Genomic DNA, 22,602 nt, shown 5'->3' with positions numbered 1-22,602 from the left:
AAAACACAGAAGCATGAGACTTTCAAAGGAATGAATGGGGTGCTTAGTTTTACCAAAAGGTGAAAGAAATAAGTACTTTTAAATTATTTTGTTTCCATCAGCTGTTATTGCAGAGGACTTTGAGGTATATTTACTCAAAGTCTTTTCAAGTAATAAATATTGATAAAGATCAAAAGAGTTTGGGTATTCACACTAGGTAAGAAATGAAAGAGTAGAGAGATTAAAGAAATAAATTAAAAGCACCAGGCGCTTGGAAGAAGAGCTGAGCTGCTAAGAAAATAGAATTCTGTTTAAAATTGTTTGCTACACTGAAGGCCCTGGGAATCATAAATCACTTTACCTATCCTTTAAGGAGTCACTAGGGAAATTCAGAGAGCAGTAAGCCTTTTTTTCTATACCCAACTAACATCTGTAGGCATCAAAACCTTGTAATTCCAAACAGAAATCACAAAAAAATCTTCATGAAAGGAGTGTCTTTCTTGCCTCTAATGAGCAAGGATTGTCTGAATATGTAAGGGAAATACAGGAGTTATTTGATCTCATGTATTCAGAATCACAAGGTCTGTCTTTACAAAATGGAATACAAATTTTGTGGGTGATTTGCTTAGCTCAGAATAATGCCTTTGCAAGCAATAGCAAAAGGCAAGCTCCTGTTTGAGTCCAATGCTTCTGTTAAGACAGGAGGCAGTGAAATAGATAGCAGCTTGCTCATAGAAGAACTTCACCTATATCCACTGCCTGCTGCAGTTAAAGCCATTTGGTCAGATTTGAATTAATTATTTTTATCCTAAAGAAAACTGTAATGTAGCATTAGACACAGCAAAATATGTCAGTTGAAATGCTATAGTGGACAGGCTCTCTTGGGCTAAAAGAATGATGTTCTTTGTTAGTCTCACTGCAGAGCAATTTACATTAGCAGACAGCTTGTTTATATTGATAATGCTGTGCAAAAAACAGTGCTGACAATTTCAATTGGTTTTATCAGTCTGAACACACATAGCTGAATTTTTAAATGACTGTTGAGCAGAACATTCTCTTCCATTTCTAGATTATATTCATTTCTTAATATTTTGCAGAATTCAGAAATGAACAGAAATGTGACTTGCATGATTCCATAGTTGCAATGGAAAAATGAATTATAATTAGATATTGCTGTAGTGTAGCAATTACACTGCCCTACATTCTGATGGCTAAATTCTGGAATATGTAATGTTGCTAGATTGATAAAGACTGGGGCTACATAAAACATGCATTTTATTTGTATTTTTAAGTGAATTTTTGTGAGATTTTCTATTAGGATTGGTTCATGCATCTTCATGAACTGAATTCGCTACATTCAAAGGTAAATAATTTTTTAAATTTTAAGTTGTGCTTAAGAGGTCTCTTAGCATGCCCTTTTGCCATTCTTTCAGCAGATCTAAACTCAACTTGCCTCGTTGCATCCCTTTAGGAGAATCATAAGGAAAGGCCCATAATAATCTGTATGCTGTATTGCATTAGCAGAGCTAAACGTTTTCCTTTTTTCCTACTGCCACTATCTGCCTTGGTGAGGCTTGCTGGACATCCTGCAGCAAGGTCTGGTGCCCCCTTTAATTCCCCAGAAGCCTTTGGTCAGGATTTTGGGGCCACAGCCACAAAGGCCCCTGCACAGCTCTGGGGGTCAGGATGGCCAAGCTCAGCTGAGGAGAGAACCAGCAGAGAGCAGCTCATGGGGTAAGGAATTCTGAGCTAATGTTTGAAGAAAACAAAACCTTTTTTTTGGGCTCCCAGATGTGTTGAAGCACTTCTTGGACTTTGAGAGCTGGTAAATGCATTTCTGTAGAAACAGCCACAATTCCATGCCATACATTCAATAGAGATCATTTCCCAAGACTACCGATCATGCAGGTTTGTAAATTGCAAGAAATAAGTGGTGTCAGAGTACCACTGGAGGTAATAATCAAATAACTGCGATTCCAGACTTCGAACTACTCTCAAGCAAACTGAGAACAAAATGAAAAATCACACACCGTTATCAATTTGAAGAACTTTATCCAAAACCACAATTTCCATCTGATATTAACAAAACTTGTCATTTTCACCATAGTAAAGGAATGAACCAGTACTAAGTACACATATAGTGAAAGCAGTCAATAATTGGAAAAGAACATAACAGGAGCTTAAAAGAATACATTTCTCTTAACTAAACTTGCTAATTACAGTAAACTTGGAGAAAGCAGAGGGCATCTTTAAAGTTGTTTTTGTCTTTACAGATAGAGCTCCACGATCCAAGAACAATGATTACAACAGTAAAGGTTTTTCTAGAAACCAACCCATTTATTACAAAAACAATACAGAGAATCCCTGCAAACCTGATAGTGTACAAAACAGGGTAGCAGAGAGAAAGCACAAGAGAATTAAATTGTTCAGGATTATTAAGAAAAAGTAACAGTGCCTACTAAAGGGGTCCTGTAAAGCTGCTTTACATGAACTGAAGAATATAATTTCCATATGACTGTGATTTTGTGTGAAGCACAGATGCTTTCAGAAGTGTCACTATTTAGCTTTTTAGGGAGAAAAAGTCCCAGATAATTAGGCAGTATTTGAGATAACTGAAAAACAAACGTAATAGGCTACCTCACAAAGCTAACAACCAGATTTATTTACATAAGCTTCACATTTCACTGAGACTTTGTACTCCACTCCTTCTGAACTTCCAAACTTCAGAACTGGAAGAGGACTTAGAGAAAGAACAAATATTTCTCAGGTTGGATACTCATACTAGGAAAAAATAGTGCAACTGTTTGCTACATTATATACCCTTCCAGCATATCTATCAAAATATTCAGACTCGGTTTTATTACCTTCTCATTTAAAAAAATACAGCATTCTGCTTTCTTTCTTGCTTTTGATTAGGAAACTACAGACATCTTTACATTTAAAATAAAACCCCAGCAGCCCACAGCTAGTCCTGCAAACTGATCCAGTGAAGCAGATGTCAGAAGTACAGAAGAAGTGTTATTAATGCAGTTGACTCCAGGTGGAGGCAAAGGTCCCTCTGGATGGAGCAGCGTGCAGGCTCAGGAACTTCAATCATCCTTATGAAGGCAGCAGCTGAGATGGGCTTTAGGCCTAGACTTGAGAGTTTGATGTTATTTGTTCATTGGTGGGAGTGAACTCCTGAGGAAATGCGATATCACCGTAATGGCTGCAGCTCAGGAAGCTCCCAGAACACCAGGCTGCACAGCTCCCTCAATTCTGGCAGAAGAATGTGCTTTCCTTTGGGTACAATGGCATTTCTAAATGCTCAATCTGGCTGTAGCAGCTTGGCTGTGTGTCTGAGAACTGCAGGTGTGATTAGATTTGAAATAGCTTAACACATTGTGCCTGTTTTTCTTTACTGAATAGAAAAGAAAAACTTTTTTACCACTCTTTAATGGCCCTGACCCCACAGTAAATCACATGGAGCTTTTCTGTTCTCCTTAGGGCCCACTCCCACGGCCCTCACCTTACCCCAAGAGCTTTACCAGTGATTCTGATCTGCTAAAAAAAACAAAGGACTTTGTGTTGGGAAAAGCTCAGTAAGTGCTGGCTGCAGAACAGTGCAGTTTATCTATAAAGTCTGAATTTTTGAAAGGTAACTTTGCATTGTATGGATACTGACAACACAGTTACCAAGCTTCACGGCCACATCTTGCCCTTCTGCTTAGGGCAAACACTTTGTGGTTTGCTAAGGCAGATAATGATTAAGATTTTCTCCCAGAAGAGGCCTTGTGTCACTGTTCTTTGTCCTCACTGTGGAATGTCCTCTCTGATCACTAACCTTACTCTCAGAGGTCAGCCAGGGAGCTGGCTAGAAAGGGCTGAAGAACACTGCTGGCTTCCAAATGCTCACATGCTCTGACACCAAGGAATGAAAAGAATACAGCAAAGACAAGGGGAGAAATAAAATGAAGGCATAGAGACTATGTGATGGTGACAATGAGTTAAAAGAGATGGATGTGAGTTTAAGGATTATATGGGGAGGAATGAGGAATGATAGACTAAAGGATTGGGCAGTGACTTTGGAGACATTCTGTGATTCTCTTGCTTGTTTCTTTTCTCAGCATCTTTAAAGTCTGGATAATAGGAAAACTGAAGATTAAAATGAGGCAATGCTACTGTACAGATGATACTTGACTCATTCATGTTCCATGCTTAAGAAAATAGTGTTGTTTTTGCTTTTGCAAGAAGACTAAGTAGAGCTTTGGGAGGTAAATCCTATATGTATTCTACTAACACAGGAACATTTTAGAGTATTTTCTACAACTGAAAATAGCAGCCTGAGAAGGACAGAATGGGTGGCACAATGCTCCCAAGAATTCCCAAAGAGAGGGAGACTATTTGTGCTTACACAAAAGGGCACTTGCTTGCTACCAACTGCTCAAGTCTGCCTATGTCACTCAGGAAAAACTGCCTTAGAAACATGTCCTTGAGATGATTGTGACAGGTTTGTCTTATCAGGGTTTTCTTTTCCAGTTCATGGCTGTGCAGGTGTAATCTCCAAACCAGCAAAAGTAGTTCTGCCCATGTTGTTTCAGTGTAAATGCTCTGGGACAGGCCAGAATGAGATAAAATTGTCATTTTGTTCTGCAAAGGCAAATATTTCCCTGGAACTGCTTATGTAGGTAATTGGATACTTTCTTCTTTATTTGTGCCTGAAGAACCACAAACTAAAATGGGACATGGCTGGCACACAGCTGTTACGAGTTTCCTACGTGTCCAGAGAAGAGCATAGTGGTGACTTCATTTTCCCTGTTTTGCACTGAAAAGAAGAGGTAAAAGGCAAAGATGGGTTGTACAACACAAAAAGTTAGTGTCAGATTAAGGGCAGTAGGAGACTTTAAGGCTCAGGATGCCTTGACTGCTTTAGGACATTCTCAGACAAGGGGTAAAGGGCTAAATGCATGTTAAACCACCCCTCTTTTGACCTTCTGGTGACTGAACAATGTACCAGGAACAATACAGCTAACAGAATATTGATCTCTGGCTCTTCTGTGACTAGAACAAATGTGCTTGTTTCCCTGAGGATTAGCAGGCTGTGAGGGGAGGAGGGACGTGCTGTACCTGGAGGTTCAGCTCCCACTCAGCCCTGGCTGTGTGTCCAGGGAGCCAGCAGGGCTCAGGGGGACACAGCAGCAGCTAATGAACCACTCAGCCCTGCCTGTCAGAACCCTCATGGCTGACATTATCACCAGGGACCTCACTGCCCTTTCCTTCCTGCACATTAATCACATGCAATCCAATTCTCCAGAGCTCTGAATGTTCCAAAGGCACAGATGCCTTTTTGATCTGGGATTCTGATCTTTAGTCCATTTACCTCAAATGGAAATCACGCCTAAATAGAGCAAATTTCCAGATTCTACTCTGTGATTAGCCACAGGAAACTCAGTCAAATTACCTTGGATAAATGGACAGTGCTACATGAAATTAATAACTCTCAGCAGCCAGCAGAGAAATGTGAAAAGGATATTAACAACTGGAATTGCTTGAGTATAGCAAAATGAAAGCTTTTAATAATAGACAAAATACATAACAAACCAGCGACTAGAGGCTCCTGTTTTCATTTGGTCCCAGACACAAAGGTGTATTTTTTTTTATGTTCAAAGGGGTGTACAGAGCAAGACAACAATGGCTGGATGCTTCTATTCACTCTTGATTTGGGGCTGATTATTACAGTCTGCTTAGCAGCTGGGTGGGATGCTGACTGCCCTCAAGTCCTATTGCAAGTGAGGATTTTGGAGCAGGGATCTCATTACTTCTGAGATATCTATGACCTCATCTGCCCACTGAAAAGGCTAAATGCCTTTTTTGTAGCAGATGAGTCTCCCTGCTATTACTGTTGAATCCATTTCAAAGTCGGTTTTTCAGCTTTGCAAGTGTGCTGACACAGAAATACAGGTTGTTAATGCTGTAGGCAAACACAGACTCCTACTTGAAGATAAAAATATGACAGGAATAGCTCTAGTGGGTTTGCCCACTCAGTTCCTCCTTTCTAATGTGCCATTGCACCCACCTGAATAATTTTTTGGCCTTTAGTCTCTTTGCTGTGGTGGCTGCACAGCTGCTGTGTCGAGCAGGTGGCTGCTTTGAGGAAAAAAAATTCTTTAGAGGGAGTTTGATTATTTGGTATGTTGCCATAGATCCCTAGATCCATGGCTAAAAGGGAATTATTAGGGCACCCCAGTTTGTCTTCCTTGGCTCATTGATAACTTTGCAGGGCAAAGTTGCTCCTTGTGTTTGTATGATGAGGTTGCACAACAGGGCTGGAGGTAAAACACCTCTAGAGATAGAGCATATAGAATATAGAAAGTGGTTTGCTTCAACTCCCACAGAATGAACTGCAGTCAGAATTTTCTAACTGCTATCTGTGCTAGACATTTTTAATTGAAGCACTGTTCAAGTGGAATCCTTTTCTCAGGCTCATATACAAAGTGCTCAGCAAAGCACAGAACCCTGTTCTTTTAAAGAAAGGCTTCAGAAAACAGCTCTGGGGAATGTGTCTGGGCTTGGCTTCCTCATCACTCCTCAGTGAGTGATATCAATTATCCAGCTGCCTGGCTCCAAGGAACAGAGAAACCACAGTGCTCCAAGTCACGCTGTGTTGAGAGTTCAAGAGGCAACATATTTCACAGGACCATACCTGTGAAACATCCCCCACTCAGCCACTGCTCCATTCCCCTCTGTAGCTTCTCTGAACTTATTGATGAATTTGTCCCCTTTTTCAATGGTTTAATTTAAACCTCCACTGACCTCCCAGAAGAGAGAAGTGGTTGTAGTGGACAAAGCCAGAACACAACATCCAGAAATGCAGTGTGCATATTGTCACTATCAAAGTAGAGCAGAGCTTCAACCAGCTCTGCAATTTAGGGATCTTCAATACACCTGACAATATTCCACACAGACACTCATGTGCAGTATCCTTGTACCTGCATCCTAGAACTAACTTTTCCTCCCAACAGAGAAGCTACACAGTTAGTGTGCAGTTTAACTATGAGGCAGGAAATGCCTGCACTTGCTGCTTGCACCCAGCTTGCCATGTCACCCTGTCAAGCCAATTACTTAAATTAAAGTTTTGTCTGGCCCTTCTTGACAACACAGCCTCTAACAATGAAAATATGTATGATGATGATCTGGATGCAGGAGGTGGAACTCATTGTTTTCCAAGGCTCCTGCTATTACTATCAGTTTCACATGAAGTAGGGCATTTTCTTTGGGAAAAGCCACACAAAAGTGTCACTTGGTTTCACTAACAGAATAATGGGTTTTTTTGCTGTTCCCACTCTAATGCTTTTCTTCATGGTTGAAGAGTTTAGTCCAGTGCTCTGGGAGAGATGCAAACATTGCTAATTGCACTAAGATTCATATTCTAGGAAATTTAAGCAAAGCACTCCACTGGCAAATTCATTAGGCAGCAGAATAATCCCACTGGGCAAGTACCATTGTGTCAAACTAGTTTTAGTCATGGTGGAAATGTTTTGCTCTTTATGCCAAAATGCTTGCAGGATCTGGCCTAACTAGACAGCCAGCAGGAACAATGAAGACAAGTCCATGAGTGATACAATTACAAAGGCAACAGAATATCAGAAAATGGTTGGGGACAGTACGTTACACTAAGCAACATTTTCACAGATTCTACATGTTTACACACCAGACCTTGTCCTGCTCAATTCTTCCTTCTTCCACAGGTTCCTTTCCGCTCAGCAAGAATAAGAAGGGATGCAAAAACAAACAAGGTAGATCATTTATGCAGCTCCTCTGCTTTTTGTTGTCCTGTGGCCCTGAAGGAATTAATAGCTATTTTAGGAAATGAAAATCATAATTTTTCTATCGTCCTTAAGACTTCAGTTATTTTATTGGACAGTATTTTCTTTCTTTCCCTCTGATCTTGCAGAACTGGACTTCCTAAACTTTTTCCCAGTAGAGGTCTTGTCTGTCCTCAACCATCTTCACAAAATCCTGCCTCCAAACAGGGAAATAACAACACACAGAGAAGCTCATAATTGTTTTTCTCAGCCTCAAAATAACCTAATTTATTTTCTCCCCACTGCTAGCTCTGTTTGCATCTTTCCTAGCTTTAAAGAACAGTTCATAGAGAGGGAAAAAATATACACAGTGACTGCTGAGTGGTTATAAAGACTGATTTGGGGCATGCTGCTTTGATTCAAGTAACTGTCCACCAGCCCTGCAGGAAAATGGGTTTAAAGAGGAAAGTGGGAAATCCAAACTTCTCTATACATTCAGCAGCTCATAGCCCAGCCTCAAGCTCAGTAGCAGGCATGTGTCAAAAATAGTCTCTGTTCCTGCAGACAAGGCTTTCTGGAATTAGAGTATTAGCTACATGAGACAGAAAACCTAGACAGTACATGCAGAAATAGAAGAAGAATTTGTCTGCTGCTCTCAAAGTGCATACATTTTATGAAGTGTTGCTTAATTTTTATGGAGGTGAAGGAAGATTTCCAACAGTGGTGGTTTTTTTTTCTTCTCTCAAGATTTTACAATTTCTCAAGCAAGGAAAGCTACAGCTTGTCTTGAAAAGACACAGCTCTTGAAAATGAACTGCCTGTGGAAAAAATGCAGTAAAAATGTTGCCTCTCAGTGGAACAAATCCTAAGGATAATCAGAGTCTTTACCTAAAGCCAGTTATAAAAACATCTCATCCAAGGCTCTCACCACAACCCAGAGATATATTAATACTGAGATACAAGCACTTGCACATCTGACACTTAATACTTTTCTTGTGTTGTTTCTACCCCAAGACATACATACCCGACTCTCGAATTCACCCCTGCATAAGCACAGAAGTGAGCAAGCTTTCTTTCAATTTTATCTTTCTCATAGACATATTCACTATTAATTAGGCTTTAAAAATTTTCCATCATTCTTTCAGGACATCAATAACCTTATGAAAGCACACAGCTGTTGTAAGAAATCTGGATTGCAGTCCAGTGAGATGAGAAGTGTGGTATTAGGCTTTTGTTTCCTGGAAGGAATGCATGTACAAACCACTGCAAACCAGTACCTCTAGACAGAAATGGGAACTTGTGCTGCTACTCTGTTTATCATTTTCTCCTCTGAAATTCAGAGGGTCTGCAGAGCAGCAGTTCAGCAGGTTCAGCATAAATGTATTGATCACCAGCTCCAGTTACTGAAACTGGGAGGCAGGTAACAGACAGCCTGCATCTGCCTGTCATGGCTGTGAGACTGATGATTTTGAGTACAGCCCAGGAGTCTACAGCCATGCTGAAGACCCACACATGATGAACTTGGATTTCATCACAACCAAGCCAATGCCAGCCACTTGGTCCATCAAGGAAATTAAGATGTCCAGAAAACACGACCTGGAACAATTCCATATAATGTTATACCACAGTAAAAAATGCACCAAAAAAAAAAAAAAAAAAGCTGACAAACTGCAGAAGAGCTGCTAGAAAAATCTACAGTAAAAAATAAGCACTTTCTATATAAATATCTCTCTGTATTTACTATACCCAAGTTGATCTCTCTTTTATTACATTTCTATACAAAACTGGTATTGGCTCTGTTCTCAAATAAAGCTCTCACCTCCACACAATTTGCATCCAAACTTTCTGCCATCAAGACTTAAGATGATTAACTTGCATTTCATTTCCATGACTGTGGCAGCACTTAATCAACAAAGTCTCTAGTTATATGTATTTATATAGATATACATGTATATATACACACATACATACATACATACATACACATGACAAATACTGCTGAAGATTTCCTTTCTTCCAGTGTTTGTAGTGACAGTCATCTAGAAGGTGAAGGCATACACCACTCCCACAACCACAATATTTCCAATTGTTGCTATTATTGCAATCCATAACAATATGGCATCATTTGAAGAACGGGATGTCTCTTCTGGTGGATTCTGCATGGAAGAAGCTGCATGGACGTTGGCTGATGAGTTAAACAGGGAGTACTCTGTACTAAAGTCCTCATTGGGTGAGTCCATAAAGGCTCCTCCCATAACAGGAAGCTGTGAAGAAAAACACGGCAGAATCAGACTGAAAGCTAGTATCTGCTTTTGCATTGCCTCAAAGTCATTATCAAAGACTAACCATTAGCTAACTTTTAAAATTCCTGAGATTTCATGGACATGGTGGTAACCTGTCAGGAATATCACAGACTATAATATTTCTCCCATTTCTGTTGGAATCACTATTATTGAAGAAAACCTACATATAATACGTGCAATTATACAGAAGAGCTCAAATACAGGCTTCAAGTCAGCCTAAGTAATCATATGCATTTAGAAGATACCCATGTACACAAAGCACCCACATATCAGAATTTGAGTTGATAGCAACAGGATTGTTTTGTGACTACCAGAAAAGGTATTATGTCACTGCAAGACATTGCACAAGCACAGAGAGGATCTGATGCAGAGAATTTGTGCTCCTCTTATGCATCACTCAGAAGCAAACTCTTGGCTTATGAAGAGATCATGCAAAAAGTTCTTACTGTAAAAAAGCTGGAATGTACTCAGTGCACTAACTTCACTTGCAAAACACAGCACTGCAACAATCCAGGATTTATAAATCAATACAACAGAAAACTTCAAACTGGATTTTGAAAGGCTCCATCACAATGCAGTAAATGGCAGATTTCTAAAACTTTTCCCACACCAGACTCCTCCTACAGGGAAGGACCAAGTTTCTTTGGTGCTCTTAGTGGATTTCTCAGCAGTACTAGAAAATGTTCTGGGTAAGATAACAGTTACTCAATATACTTTGCAAAAGATAAAGGAAGAAGAAACTGTATTCTTCAGGGTTCAAGAACTATTTTACATAGTGGTATAAAATGACATCCTTCTGCAAATGAATGGATTCCTCATTCAGGCAAGAGAAGGATACCTACTGCAGTAGAAAGAACATTTACAACTAAAAAAGGTTCACACAAAAGCTTTTTGCTTCCATCCTTGTCCCTTGTATGTTTAGGAATGCAGAACTGTAAGAATCTCCCCTGACTCACTGAGTGCCGGCTCCAAGTCTCATGTAAGTGTAGGACAATGTTTCAGAAAAAGCTGCAGAACATCTCTTTCACATATCTATAAATGCTCAGGAGGACACACATTCCTGAATATCCTGTAAAAAACCACAAGCAGTGGAGCTATGGAAAAGCCCAAGTTTCTGCAGTACTCTCTAACCAAACTCTGTCAGGACTGTAGCACATAGGTAGATCAAACCCATGTATTTATTGGATAAAAAAACCCCAGAGTCATATGTCTAAATTTCTCTGCCAAAGTTCCATCATGGCATAGATGATTGGTTTGATCTTGAGCAATGAGTAAAACCTAGACATCAGTGCATCCTACCTACATTCCCCTGTGAGTCCAGGGCTTCAAGGAAAGCTGAAAACATTTGTGAATATTGTCCTTAGAAACACCCTCACTGTGGTTTCCATACTGCTGCTGTCATCCTCCAATCTTTAGACACAATCTCCTGTTTTACACCCTATTAGTAAGTGCCTTTGGGGTTTTGGTATTAATTTTCACCTTTCTCTTCTACTTCAGCACTATTGCTGAAGTCACCACAGCCTATGAATAACAGAGGAACAAGCCTTGCCTTCATTCAGCCATATCACAGAAGGCTGCTATACCTTCAGCCCTAAACTGCCCTGTCAAATACTCACTGGGCTGAAAAATCATCTCTTTTAGCACCCTGTCCTTCCTCTCCTGCATCACATTTTGATTCTCTCAGTAACGTCTCCCTCTGCAATCAAACTACACCCATTCTGGCTGTGTGCAGCTGTGCTATGGAGGCTGCTGAAATGGACAGCATGTGAGGATAAACCATCTCTTCTCTCTATACTGGCTGAAATCTACAGACAGCACTAAAGACTTTGATAGTCAGAGAATGAAGTCATTTTTTTTGCTTGCCATGAGTAACGTTTTAGAGAGACATAAAAGACAGGCTCTTTTTCAAAGCTGACTGCTGAACAAATTTCATCTGTACTAGAAAATATCATGTCACATTCAAAATTAAACAGAGAATGATGAAAGACCACAGTGGATATGTCATGCTACCTAATCCACATTAAATAAAATTATCTTTGATATCAGATATGATTAGACAAAAGCAGTTTACAAGAAACCAAGCAGGAAATTGCAAAAGTAAAGTCTGATACGTTCTCCCTGCATCAAAGATTTTTGCTGGCAATTTCAACAGAGTGTGGTTTAAAAGAGAGCAAAAGCTTCCATTTCAAAAGCCCAGCTTGATCTCTTGAATCCAATTCCACCGGCCTTTTTATATGTCATGGGATTTGATAAGGAAAGCATTTCTCAGTTTTATCAAAATTTCTTTTTATATAGAGATTGCCATAAAAGGCAGCTCTGACTTCAAACAGAAGTGTATTTATGCAGTGATGATGCCATGTAACAGCTACAGAGACTCTAATTAAAGATCTCTGCTCCAAATGACAGGAATACATTTACCATACTGGCAGCAAAATGCTCAACCAGAGGTGCTTGCCTCCTTAACAAATAATTTTAAGGCTATCAGCATTTAGGACAGTCAATTCTGCAAAATCTTTCAACTGAATCATTCCAAGTATAGAGGTACACACACAAGTGCACGTGCCCAATACAGTGGGAGGTCATAAGGACTGTTCTGGTGATTGATACCTGGGTTTTGGGCTGCACATTCTGTGCTCTCAAGGAGTTATATTAAATGACAAGTTTCCACCCTGTTAGTTCCCCTGCTGCTGTCACAAAGGCAGGAGCATCCATGTAGCAGCGCAGTGACACAGCACGCTGTAAATTCTGTCAGATCTGAATCTCCTTGTACTGTCTAAGGCTCAAACAAGCTGTCTGCACCATCTGAGGGGAGCACATGGTGAAACAGCTCATCTGAATCTCTGAAAAGCTTGAGGTGACCTGGTGTAAAGCACTGACATTCAGCACCTGGTACAGGCTCTTTCTGCAAGACTGAATTCCAGTTTTTCTGTTTGTAGGTCAGTAGCACTTCACGACAGATCTGGAAATAAACCTTCCTGCCAATTTCCCATTTGCAAAAATCATCTCTTGCTAAATGTGCATTCCCCCTTCTCACTGCTCCAGCAGCCTCACATAAGAGCAGGAGGAACTGCCATATGGTGTCCAAGAGAAAGTCCATCTCCCTTGGGTGGGAGTGGCTCCAACAGTGGCCATAAATAGATGCTTAGGAGAGTAACAGCACAACAGGAGAAACATGTCTGATACTACCCCTTAATAACTCACAGCCTCTGTTTTCAGCTTAGGAAGTTCATAGACCAGACACCTTGCTATGGATTTAATAACTTGCAAAGAATTTTGCTACCATGAACTTGTCCAGACTATATCTGATCTCATCTGAAGCTGAGCATCCTTCTCAATCTGGGCTCTTGGTGCCACTTAACAGTCAGGGTTGCTCAGTGATTAGAGTAATGTAAATCATCCTTGGGACATATGCCATCTCTCCACAGGAGAGAGGGATGATTACTATCAATGGCAATCTATCTTTTTGGTAGATTAAATTCAGTGAAATGAATCTCATCCTCAGTCTTTATGTCTTCATTCTCCCATAAGGTACAGTATCTTCCCTCTGCATTCTTATTTGAGATTTTACTTATTTGAGACCTCCAGACCTGACACTAATGGGAGTTGTGAAGTGCTTGTGATTAACAGTAGGCTAAGGACAGAAACCTGCAATGCTCTCTGTGACTGCTCTATTTTTCTGCCTGTGCCTCTGCAAAGCAAATATATGCCAATTTACATCATCCAAAACCTTCACCCATGTCACAGCCATTACAGTGACCTGCAGTCTGTTTAGCCTCAGAGGGTATTTGTAGTTCAGGCAAGGCTGCCACCCTCCCCAAGAGCAGAGGATGAGGAGGCCAGGGCAAAGGGTTAACTGAGAAACAGGACAGTGAGGGACAGATGGGGAGGGGTAACGCTGTAGCACACTGTTTGGAAATGAAACTCCTTTCCTAGAGACTGTGTTGACATTGTTAAGCAGCAGTAATAGTACATTGCTTGCTAAATGGCTTCTAGGACTGGCAAAGAAAGAATTGAAATCATTAAATAGCAACAGGCAGAAAACCAAACAACAAAATGTCAAGTGATAATGAGAACACCCACTGCGCTGAATACCTCCCACTGGCATGCTCTGGGGTCACGAGGGGAGCAGCCCTTGAACAGTTCTGTGATGCACTTCTAGTTAGCAGAACAATCCTATTTTATAACCAAAGTGATCCACAGGAATGAAAAACAGCGTGTCAGATACCAGTCATTGATACTGTAAGTATGATAGCATTCTTAAGCAGCAGCATATAAAATCCATCCCTTAGCAATAACATTGCTCCATTTCTTTGAGAATCAGGTGTCTGACATTTTACCATAGCCAGCTAGAGAATTTTGACATATGGCTGCTGCCATCTTGTTGGGAACCCAGGTTAGGCATAGATATTTGAAAGCACAGCTCAATCTTCTAGTGAGAAACTAAGAAACCTCAGCAGCAGCTTTAACAGCTCTGCTGTATCTTTGCCCTGGTCTCCCCAAGCATCACTCCAGGATTGGGATGCAAACAGGTGAAATGTCACCACAGCTCAGGTGTTGTTTTGTAAAATCCATGTTGCTACTTCAGAATATCTAACTTTCCAGTGTTTCTTTTTTTGTAAAATTTTAGATATCATCTTTTTACAAGATGGTATGATTTGAATACATAAAGTGAAATTATTATTTCTTCTGCCCTGGTAGCATATGATCACTGCAGTGCATATTTGTGTCTGAAAACATTCCACCTGCACTCATAAATTAATCTAACACAGTTGCTACAAAGGCAGTAGCAATATATGGGTTCACAAATTCACCATAACAACATCTTAATTCTTAAGCTCTTTTTAAATAAATGTTTTTACTAAAGAGATACCCCACATGACCAGTATTCTGTCCACAGTAATTCTCTTGTGTCTCACTGAAACATGAATATATAGTCTTCTTAGCTAAAGCACACACTGTAAATGAAGATGTGCTACTGGCTATTATTGATTTACAGGTAATATCTGGAGAACCAAGTTCTTCTGTTCACTGTTTGCCAGAATATCACCCTGCTGTTTACAATGTAGGTTGGGTGCACAGTGACAATCAGGACTTGTTCTATGTTCACTGCAAGTGGGTCCTTTTGAACACATTAAACCTACACACAAAATTAACCACCGCCTAAGGCAATCCTCTTTAATTTAATTAAATATGTCTAATTCTGAAGAGGAAGAAAATGTTTTATGCACTTAGCTTCAAATTCTCATTTTAATTGATTCAGATTCCTGCTTCACCCTGAAATCACAGTCTTAGGTTGACAAGCTTAGGAAAAACAGCTGCTTATTTTCAAAATATAGTTGTCAAAATGTTCACCCTACCAGTGGCAATGGAAAATTTTCACTCTGACATGGAGGCATCAGGATGTCACCTCTTATTTTAATCTTGTTAAAAACTTTCAACTTTATAAATCTCTGCTTTTCTTCCAATCCGTTCTATTCCTAGGAGCTGTGCATTACTTCCTTCACTGCTTTCTGATCCATGCTAGGCTAGATACAATGTCTTTGTCCTTGTAGCTTATAGCACTATTCCAAGTTGTTCCATACCAGCAGTATCTCAGATGCTAGAGATTTGAACCTTGCTGTTGAATCACACACTCTAAGAGCTGCCTTGATCAACAGATGTCTGGATGTTTAGGAAGGAACAACCCAAGATGTTCCAAGATGCTGCAGCAGACACTTCAACTCTGAGTTTGCTTTTGGCTGTACAAACTGGTTTCCCTTAACTGAGGTATTCCCACAAGGAACTGAGCTCAGCTAGATCAGCTGGCCCTAAGCTACTGCTTTTATGAGCACAGGTCCTGGGCAGGCTGCAGCACCTCTCTGTGGAAAGTTCCCCTGCTGAATCAGCTGCAAAAAGCAGTGTAGACAACTGGTGTGAAGATAAGTGAAATTTTCACTCTCATATTTCTGCATAGGTAGCATCCAATATACCCTAATGATAAACATGCTGTGATTCCACTCCTGCAATTTACATCTGCCCAGTGCCTCATTGAAATAGCTTTTCTTATTTCAAAGATCCCTACTGCTTTTAAACTATTATTCTCGACCAACTGCTGCTGGATTTCATCTTCCAAGTGCATAAGACTGAGAACAAACAAAGGCCTTTTTAATAAAAAAGCTGACAGTAGCTGACAAGTCTCAAAAGGATGCAGAGAAGTTTCTCATACCACCTCTGATCCCAAAAATTCTTCCTCTCTTTACAGCCAAAGCTAGCAATGATGCATCAAGGAAAAGAGCAAGTTTTGTCAGCATTGAACAAAAATTCAAATTTCTGTGAAGAAGCCACAACTCTAAGTCACACATAATTTATATTGTGAATCTGTATACCTTAAATTGGAGGGAATGGTGAATATAATGAAAGAGTGCAGGGCAGCCAAGCAGACTGTGCTTTAAACTATCTGAATGTCTGTGGAACAATTAAAAAATTGTAGCACTAGCTGACCTTCTATATCTAATCCAACTGATGTCAATGTCCTATTGTGGACACTACAGTGGGGGAAAAGATATCTGGCCCCCATGTACAGCTACAGCTTTAATGCTTCCAGTAGAACATGGACATAAAAGAAAATATCTAAACAGAGGGAGCCAGAAAGGCAAGCACTTATCAAAATGGAAAACCTCAGTGGGAGGGTATAAAACTGACCATCAAAGTTATCATCAGTAGGAGCTATTAAAATCTGTTTACACTTTCCCAAAATGGAAAAACAGAGGACACTTCACACCATGTGTAGTCACACTGGGAAACTCAGGGAGAACAGGAATTCCTTTAGAGATAAGAGCAATTTGCAGAGCTGGAACAGTTTAGCACAGAACATCATTTTGGAAGAGCTTCAAACAACAAGCCTCTGAGTTTAAACTCTACTAATACATGAAAAGAAAGAGGTACTGATTGTCTCACTGCTTCCAAAATTTTTGGCATTGGTGACTTCAAAGCCAAACTACAGGATTTAACTGGACTTAATTGTCTCCTGTTTTGATCCAGGCTGGCAATTTCTTTCTGGTGTTAAGTTCCTCTATTACAAAAACCACCCCAAATTAAGTAAACAAGCAAGCAATCAACCAACCAAAAAATAATCCTGGGGGGAGAAAAGGAAAGTACCTTTGTGTAACATTTTGATGTCCCAAGGGACAGCTTTTCTCCAAGGACAGAAGGCTGTATCACTGACAGGAAGCAAGCACATGGCTGCACAGTATCAGTGGCAGGTTCAGCTCTTATGCAGAGAGTAAGTGGCATGTGCCAGAGGGTGAAGAGGGAAATAAGAGTAACACAAGCTGATTGTAATGGCACTTTGTATCTGCTGAGAAAAAGGCACTCCCACCATAAACAGAAAGGCCACATTATGGGCTGTAAGTGGAAAGCCAAAGAGCAGAACTCAAAAAAAAAATTATTGGAAAATCATTGAACAAATCCTAATCGCATTTCTCAAAGTGAAAAAGGGCTGCTTAGACCCTTCCTCCACCGTAATCTTTGCAGTCCTGTTCATCTCTGAGAAAATGGTGATGCCTCATTATCAATTTGGTGATGTGGCCAAGATTTTGTGGAGCAAAGAAAGAGACTGACCTTCATGTTATTTCGATTTTCCTTCTGCTCCCTCTCCCTTAGCCTAACAAGATGCTTAGGCTGTTCTCCAGGGGAGTGGGGGGTGTGTGGAGAGATGGGAATTGGCAGCCATTCCCAACAAGGGAAGCAATGACAATTTCAAAAGTAGAACTACTTTGAGATGAAAAATTGTTTAAACCATTAGACTTCAGGCATGGGCAAAAGTAACAATTTTGTAATTTGCTACATCCTTCAGTATTTTGTAATCAGGATGCTTTTCATAAACACTAAAAATAATTTTAAGGGGCAGGTGTTAGGAGCTGGAACTAGGAGGATGCAGCATTTTGGCCATCATCTTATTCCTCTAGAGGAAAAAAATAACTGCACAGAAATTCCTCTATGTTGCATATGCTGACCACTGCTCAAACCAAAACCCAGGAGCAATAAAAAAGTCTTGCATGTTCCTCCAATCCCTGCTACACGGCCCATGAAAAATTAATTGGCTGAGATTTAACTAAGCCATACTAACAGGCTTAGCTCTATTTCATCACAGAAATTACTTACTATTCCATGTAGATTCAAAAGCTTTCAAACCTTCCAAACTATAAATCTCATGTATCTTATGTTACATAGTGATGGCCGTACTGCAGAGACAAGTTGGGATACATTTATCTATTGAGAGAAGTAATTACTATCACTGCAGCTCAGCTGTACCTAATGATGTAACATAAATGCCTCATTTTCAGCATCTTTGGGATAGCCACCTTGAATCTATCTTCAAATATGACAAGAGTTAGGTCACTGTAATAATGCAAACACACTGGGAAGAATTTTATTCTATGATGACTTCCAGAGATTAGTTCTCTCATGGAAAATACTTGCAGGCATCCAATAAAAAGCCTCAGAATGGAAATTAAAACAATTTAAGAGATTCAACTTATTCCATAAAGATTATTTTCCTTAATCCTATATATTCTATCAGAGTTCTCTGAAAAAACAGCAGAGAGAGAAAACTGGTAATGATGTGTGAAGTATTATTTTGGCTATGCAGCATTTTTATCCAACATTTTTTCCTAGTTAATTTTTTCTTTCCCTTTCATTCTCATGTTGCATTACATCTTCACAAACAAAAGAGTGGGGAGGCCTGAGGTATGCTGAGAGAATATTTGAGGTATCTCTCTTACGCCTTATGTAAGGCTATTTTTGTAAACATTTTTGCTTGCGTACTTGGCACCTAGTTCAGGACACACAACAAGCCTGAGAGGCAACAAAAACAAGGTATTCCAGTTGAGATGGACAAAAAATGGAGAAAAAACTGACACAATGCTAGTCCTCTTCATGTCTGGAGATGCTTAGGGTAGCAGCCAGCATGAAGAACAAGGAAAATAGAGAGCTGCTTCCAGGAAGAAAGGAGGACTGCCAAATGCCCCTACTGCATACACTTCATTTGATGGACTACCAACATGTGTCAGGCTGGCATCCATCGTGATCCCATCAGGCATATTAGCCTCAACATATGGCTTGAGCAGCCTACAGACTACACATTCCTCTCAACTCATTCTGTAAGTACAGTTTATAACTAAAGAGACACAATTTGCTTAAAAATTAATCCTATTCCCTTGCATTTTTTGTCTGGTGAATGAGCCAATCACATATTACACAAGAGAATAAAAACTGGAAGGTGAAATAATGTTGATGGTTTCCTAATTTTGAGTATTTGAAGAGTAGTATTCACCGGGCTTAGAAAAATTCCATCCAACATTAACTCTTTGTTGCATATTATGAAGAAATAAAAGCTCGATCACATGTCAATCTTGAGTGCTTAAGAACTCAGTGCCACCAAGCAATCATTTCAATCATCTTCTAGGATTAACTGTTCCCACAGCAGAGCTCAAGGAAGAGAAGCAACATGTATTTCTCTTCCCCTTTGGTGCAAGATCAGCAGACATGACAGGAACAGAACTCAAAACGACTTAAAATAAGCCTGGTTCACTTTGCTTTGAAGCAAAAGAGAAGAATCCATACAGGACATTTCACTGTCTCTTTGGGGGGGGCAGAAACCTTCATCAAAGTGTGAGAACAGCCAGCATCAGAGCCAAATATTCCATATGTTCTCACAAACCCAGATAGTCACAACCCAGGTTTTGCTTGTGTACCAGGACCATCAAGGGATGATTAAGTGTGGCTGAACTAGACAGCAGCTGATGACAGCTTGATCACGCCAAACAAACACAGAACAGCCAAGCCATCTGTGTTTGTGTGCTTATGTTTGAGATTGTTCAAACAGTTCAGAGCACATTACAGAAAAATAGAATAAATTATGCATTGATTCTCTCTAGATAAGCCTGTCTATATATGTATAGGCAAAATAGCACTCCTTAGTGCCTGAGATACTAGGATGGGTACAAAACAATGTTTAATTTATTATACAACTGTTTATAATTCAATACTTGTGCTTGGAACTCTTGGGGCTGCTCAGGATAATTAAAGCCATAGATATGTAACAGTTTTCCTCAGGAAGTAATGTTTTCCTACCCAAAAGTGATTTCTGTAAAAGCTTGTTCAGTTATTCTTGCGTTATGGAAGGCTGAGCAGGGAACAAAGAAAATAAAGTCAAAATGTATTGTATTTGCATTTTCTTCTCATTTCACTCAGTGGAATATGAATTATGGAATCACTGCTGGCGTGGAGAACTGGAACAGTTGAGAGAGAAATGATTTGGTATTCTCACAGGCCTGATGGAAGATGCAAGTTCACACTCCCCTGGTGTCTTAGGATCTCAGGATGTTTGGAGAAATGTCTTGAAAGTACATAAACAGGAGAGAGATGTTATTGTCCCTGAACTTGACAGCTGTTCCTGAGTATGCTGCAGTTTAGGTACTGAAGAAATCCCCCTACCAGAAGAGTGCACCAGTTGAAAATCTTTCAGGGAAAAGGTTTTGAAAAGTAATCAGGAAATGGGCTGGCTCTAAGGTCAGGCAGGTTTCCTCCACAGCCTGAGAGCCAGAGTAAATGCTCTGAGTCCTCTGCAAGCTGAAGGTCAGAGCCTTCTGAACCTCAGATTGGCAAAGGAGCAAAGAAGCAAAACAGCTACAGGATACCTTTAAGGTGCTTTAAGAGACAGGTTCACACTGAAGCAAGACACATGTACACCCATGTAACTTCAGACATTTACACATGCAATTTTGTGATGGTATCTTGCACCTACAGATGCAATTTTAAAATAACCCATCTGGCCAAAAGCAGTCTAAGATTGAGAATAATTATCAGATATGGGAACACAAAAAGTAAGGTGAAGTATCAAGCAAGTGAACTGCACCAAAATCCAAAACTCTTGCTTTTTTAAACCCTTAGTACAAGCCCTACAAAAACAGCTTGGGGAAAAAAAAAAAATAAAGCCTAGCAGAAGCACAACACTCTCAGCCCCAGGAGATGTGCACATGCATGGCAGTGCAGTTCCCAGCCCCTGGCTGGATTCTTCAGTCCAATCTTATATATTCGAATAATGAACTCCCTGATCTAGATTATAATACTCTTACCCATGGTTTATTTATTATCGCTCTGAACTCAATTTAATTAAAATATCACCATCTCATTTTATCAAGGCAGCAATGAGTGCACCATAAAAAGATTAAATGATGGAAGAAGCAAAAATTGGAGCATCCACATAGATTTACACCAAGGAGCCACTAGCTCTGAGACAGGTGCAGCTTAGTTAACAACAAAGTTTGGTGTCCCTGCATCATTCAGTACAGCCTTAGAGCTTAATGCAGCACCTGATAAGGGAGGCTTTTTAAAGAAAAGTAACAGGCAAAGGAAATTTCATTGGACATAGCCCTATAACACGCTGAAGGTTTCTGCATGCTGGGGAGAAAGAGGGCTCTCCCTCACCCAGTGGCCTGACAGGTTCCCATCTGCCACAGAGGGACCTTCCCCAGCCATAGGAAACCTGAATTACAGCTCAAGCATTTTTCAAGCTGAGCATCACTCACCAAAAACCCAGCACAGAAATATTAAAAAGCAGCATAGGAGTCGTTCAGTAAAACAGTGCAAATATGTAGCACTTGCAAAAATGCAAGCATTCCTCTCATCTTTAATCATTTCTATTTTGAAATGCTGGATTGAAGATCTTCATTTCAAAAATATCTCCAAGAGCCTTGTGCATCCCACACCACCATTCTGTGTCTTGCATGAATAAATCCATAACACAAAGAGGCGCCGAGAGCTCAGTAAGAAAATTCACAAAGAAGAATTATTACAATGGATGCCACAAGAAACAATTAAAGCCATCAGCAAAAAAACCCTATAGAGAGGGCTTAATTCCACCTGGTTTGCCCCCTCAGAGATGCCTCTTCAAAAATATTCTCAAAATCACCATCCAGTCAAAAGAAGGTAAATTTAGGGATTTAAATTGGACATGAAGAGATCCCTTGAGAAGACAGATATTGCTCTCCATTGGCAATGTATGGGAAGGTAAGTACCTAATCCTAAGGCAGTGCACACAGTGCTTATTTGAAAATCTGTACAAAACCTAAAAAATGTATCTCATTACGTGCTGGAATAGGAACCTATTACCTATTACTATTTAAGGATATTTCCCTACTTATTTCCTACTCATTTAAAGTTTCAGAGTTGCAGTAAAATTGAAACATATATCTAAAATTAACTACACAGACCCATTTTAAATGTAACTAAATCAATAAACTAGTAGTAAAAGGAATAGCGGATAAAAATAAAAGGATTTTTCAAAAGTAATTACAATTTCTCCAAAGCAGTTTTGCATTTTGGAAGTGCCCTGCAAGTCATGAGTGTAATATGAATGACTGTACTTGGAAATAAAGTCAGAGGAATAAAGACACATTAGATAACATAGAGGTGACCATAATAAAAAGATGACCATGTTCACTCAAGATAAAATGAAATCAAGTTAGAAAGTTTAAAACATTTGAAATAACTAA

At 39.8% G+C, this 22,602-nt stretch overlaps 1 protein-coding gene across 3 annotated transcripts in view; it reads right to left on the bottom strand.

Moving 5' to 3' along the window:
* Positions 1-2,011: 2,011 nt before the first annotated feature.
* C6H14orf132 (chromosome 6 C14orf132 homolog) overlaps positions 2,012-22,602 on the bottom strand; it is a 40,864-nt gene continuing 20,273 nt past the window's right edge. For 2 of the 3 annotated variants that reach the window (XM_066551283.1, XM_066551282.1), the window contains exon 2: positions 2,012-10,027. In XM_066551283.1, coding sequence (XP_066407380.1) covers positions 9,803-10,027 — 225 coding nt within the window. In that variant the 3' untranslated portion in view covers positions 2,012-9,802. Of the gene's footprint in view, positions 10,082-22,602 lie in introns of those variants that run through there. The other variant, XR_010783769.1, reaches the window with a different exon arrangement.

This window comes from Molothrus aeneus, chromosome 6, assembly GCF_037042795.1.
Source record: "Molothrus aeneus isolate 106 chromosome 6, BPBGC_Maene_1.0, whole genome shotgun sequence".
In the NCBI taxonomy this organism is placed as follows: Eukaryota; Metazoa; Chordata; class Aves; order Passeriformes; family Icteridae; genus Molothrus; species Molothrus aeneus.
This window is presented reverse-complemented; position numbering and strand designations above follow the sequence as displayed.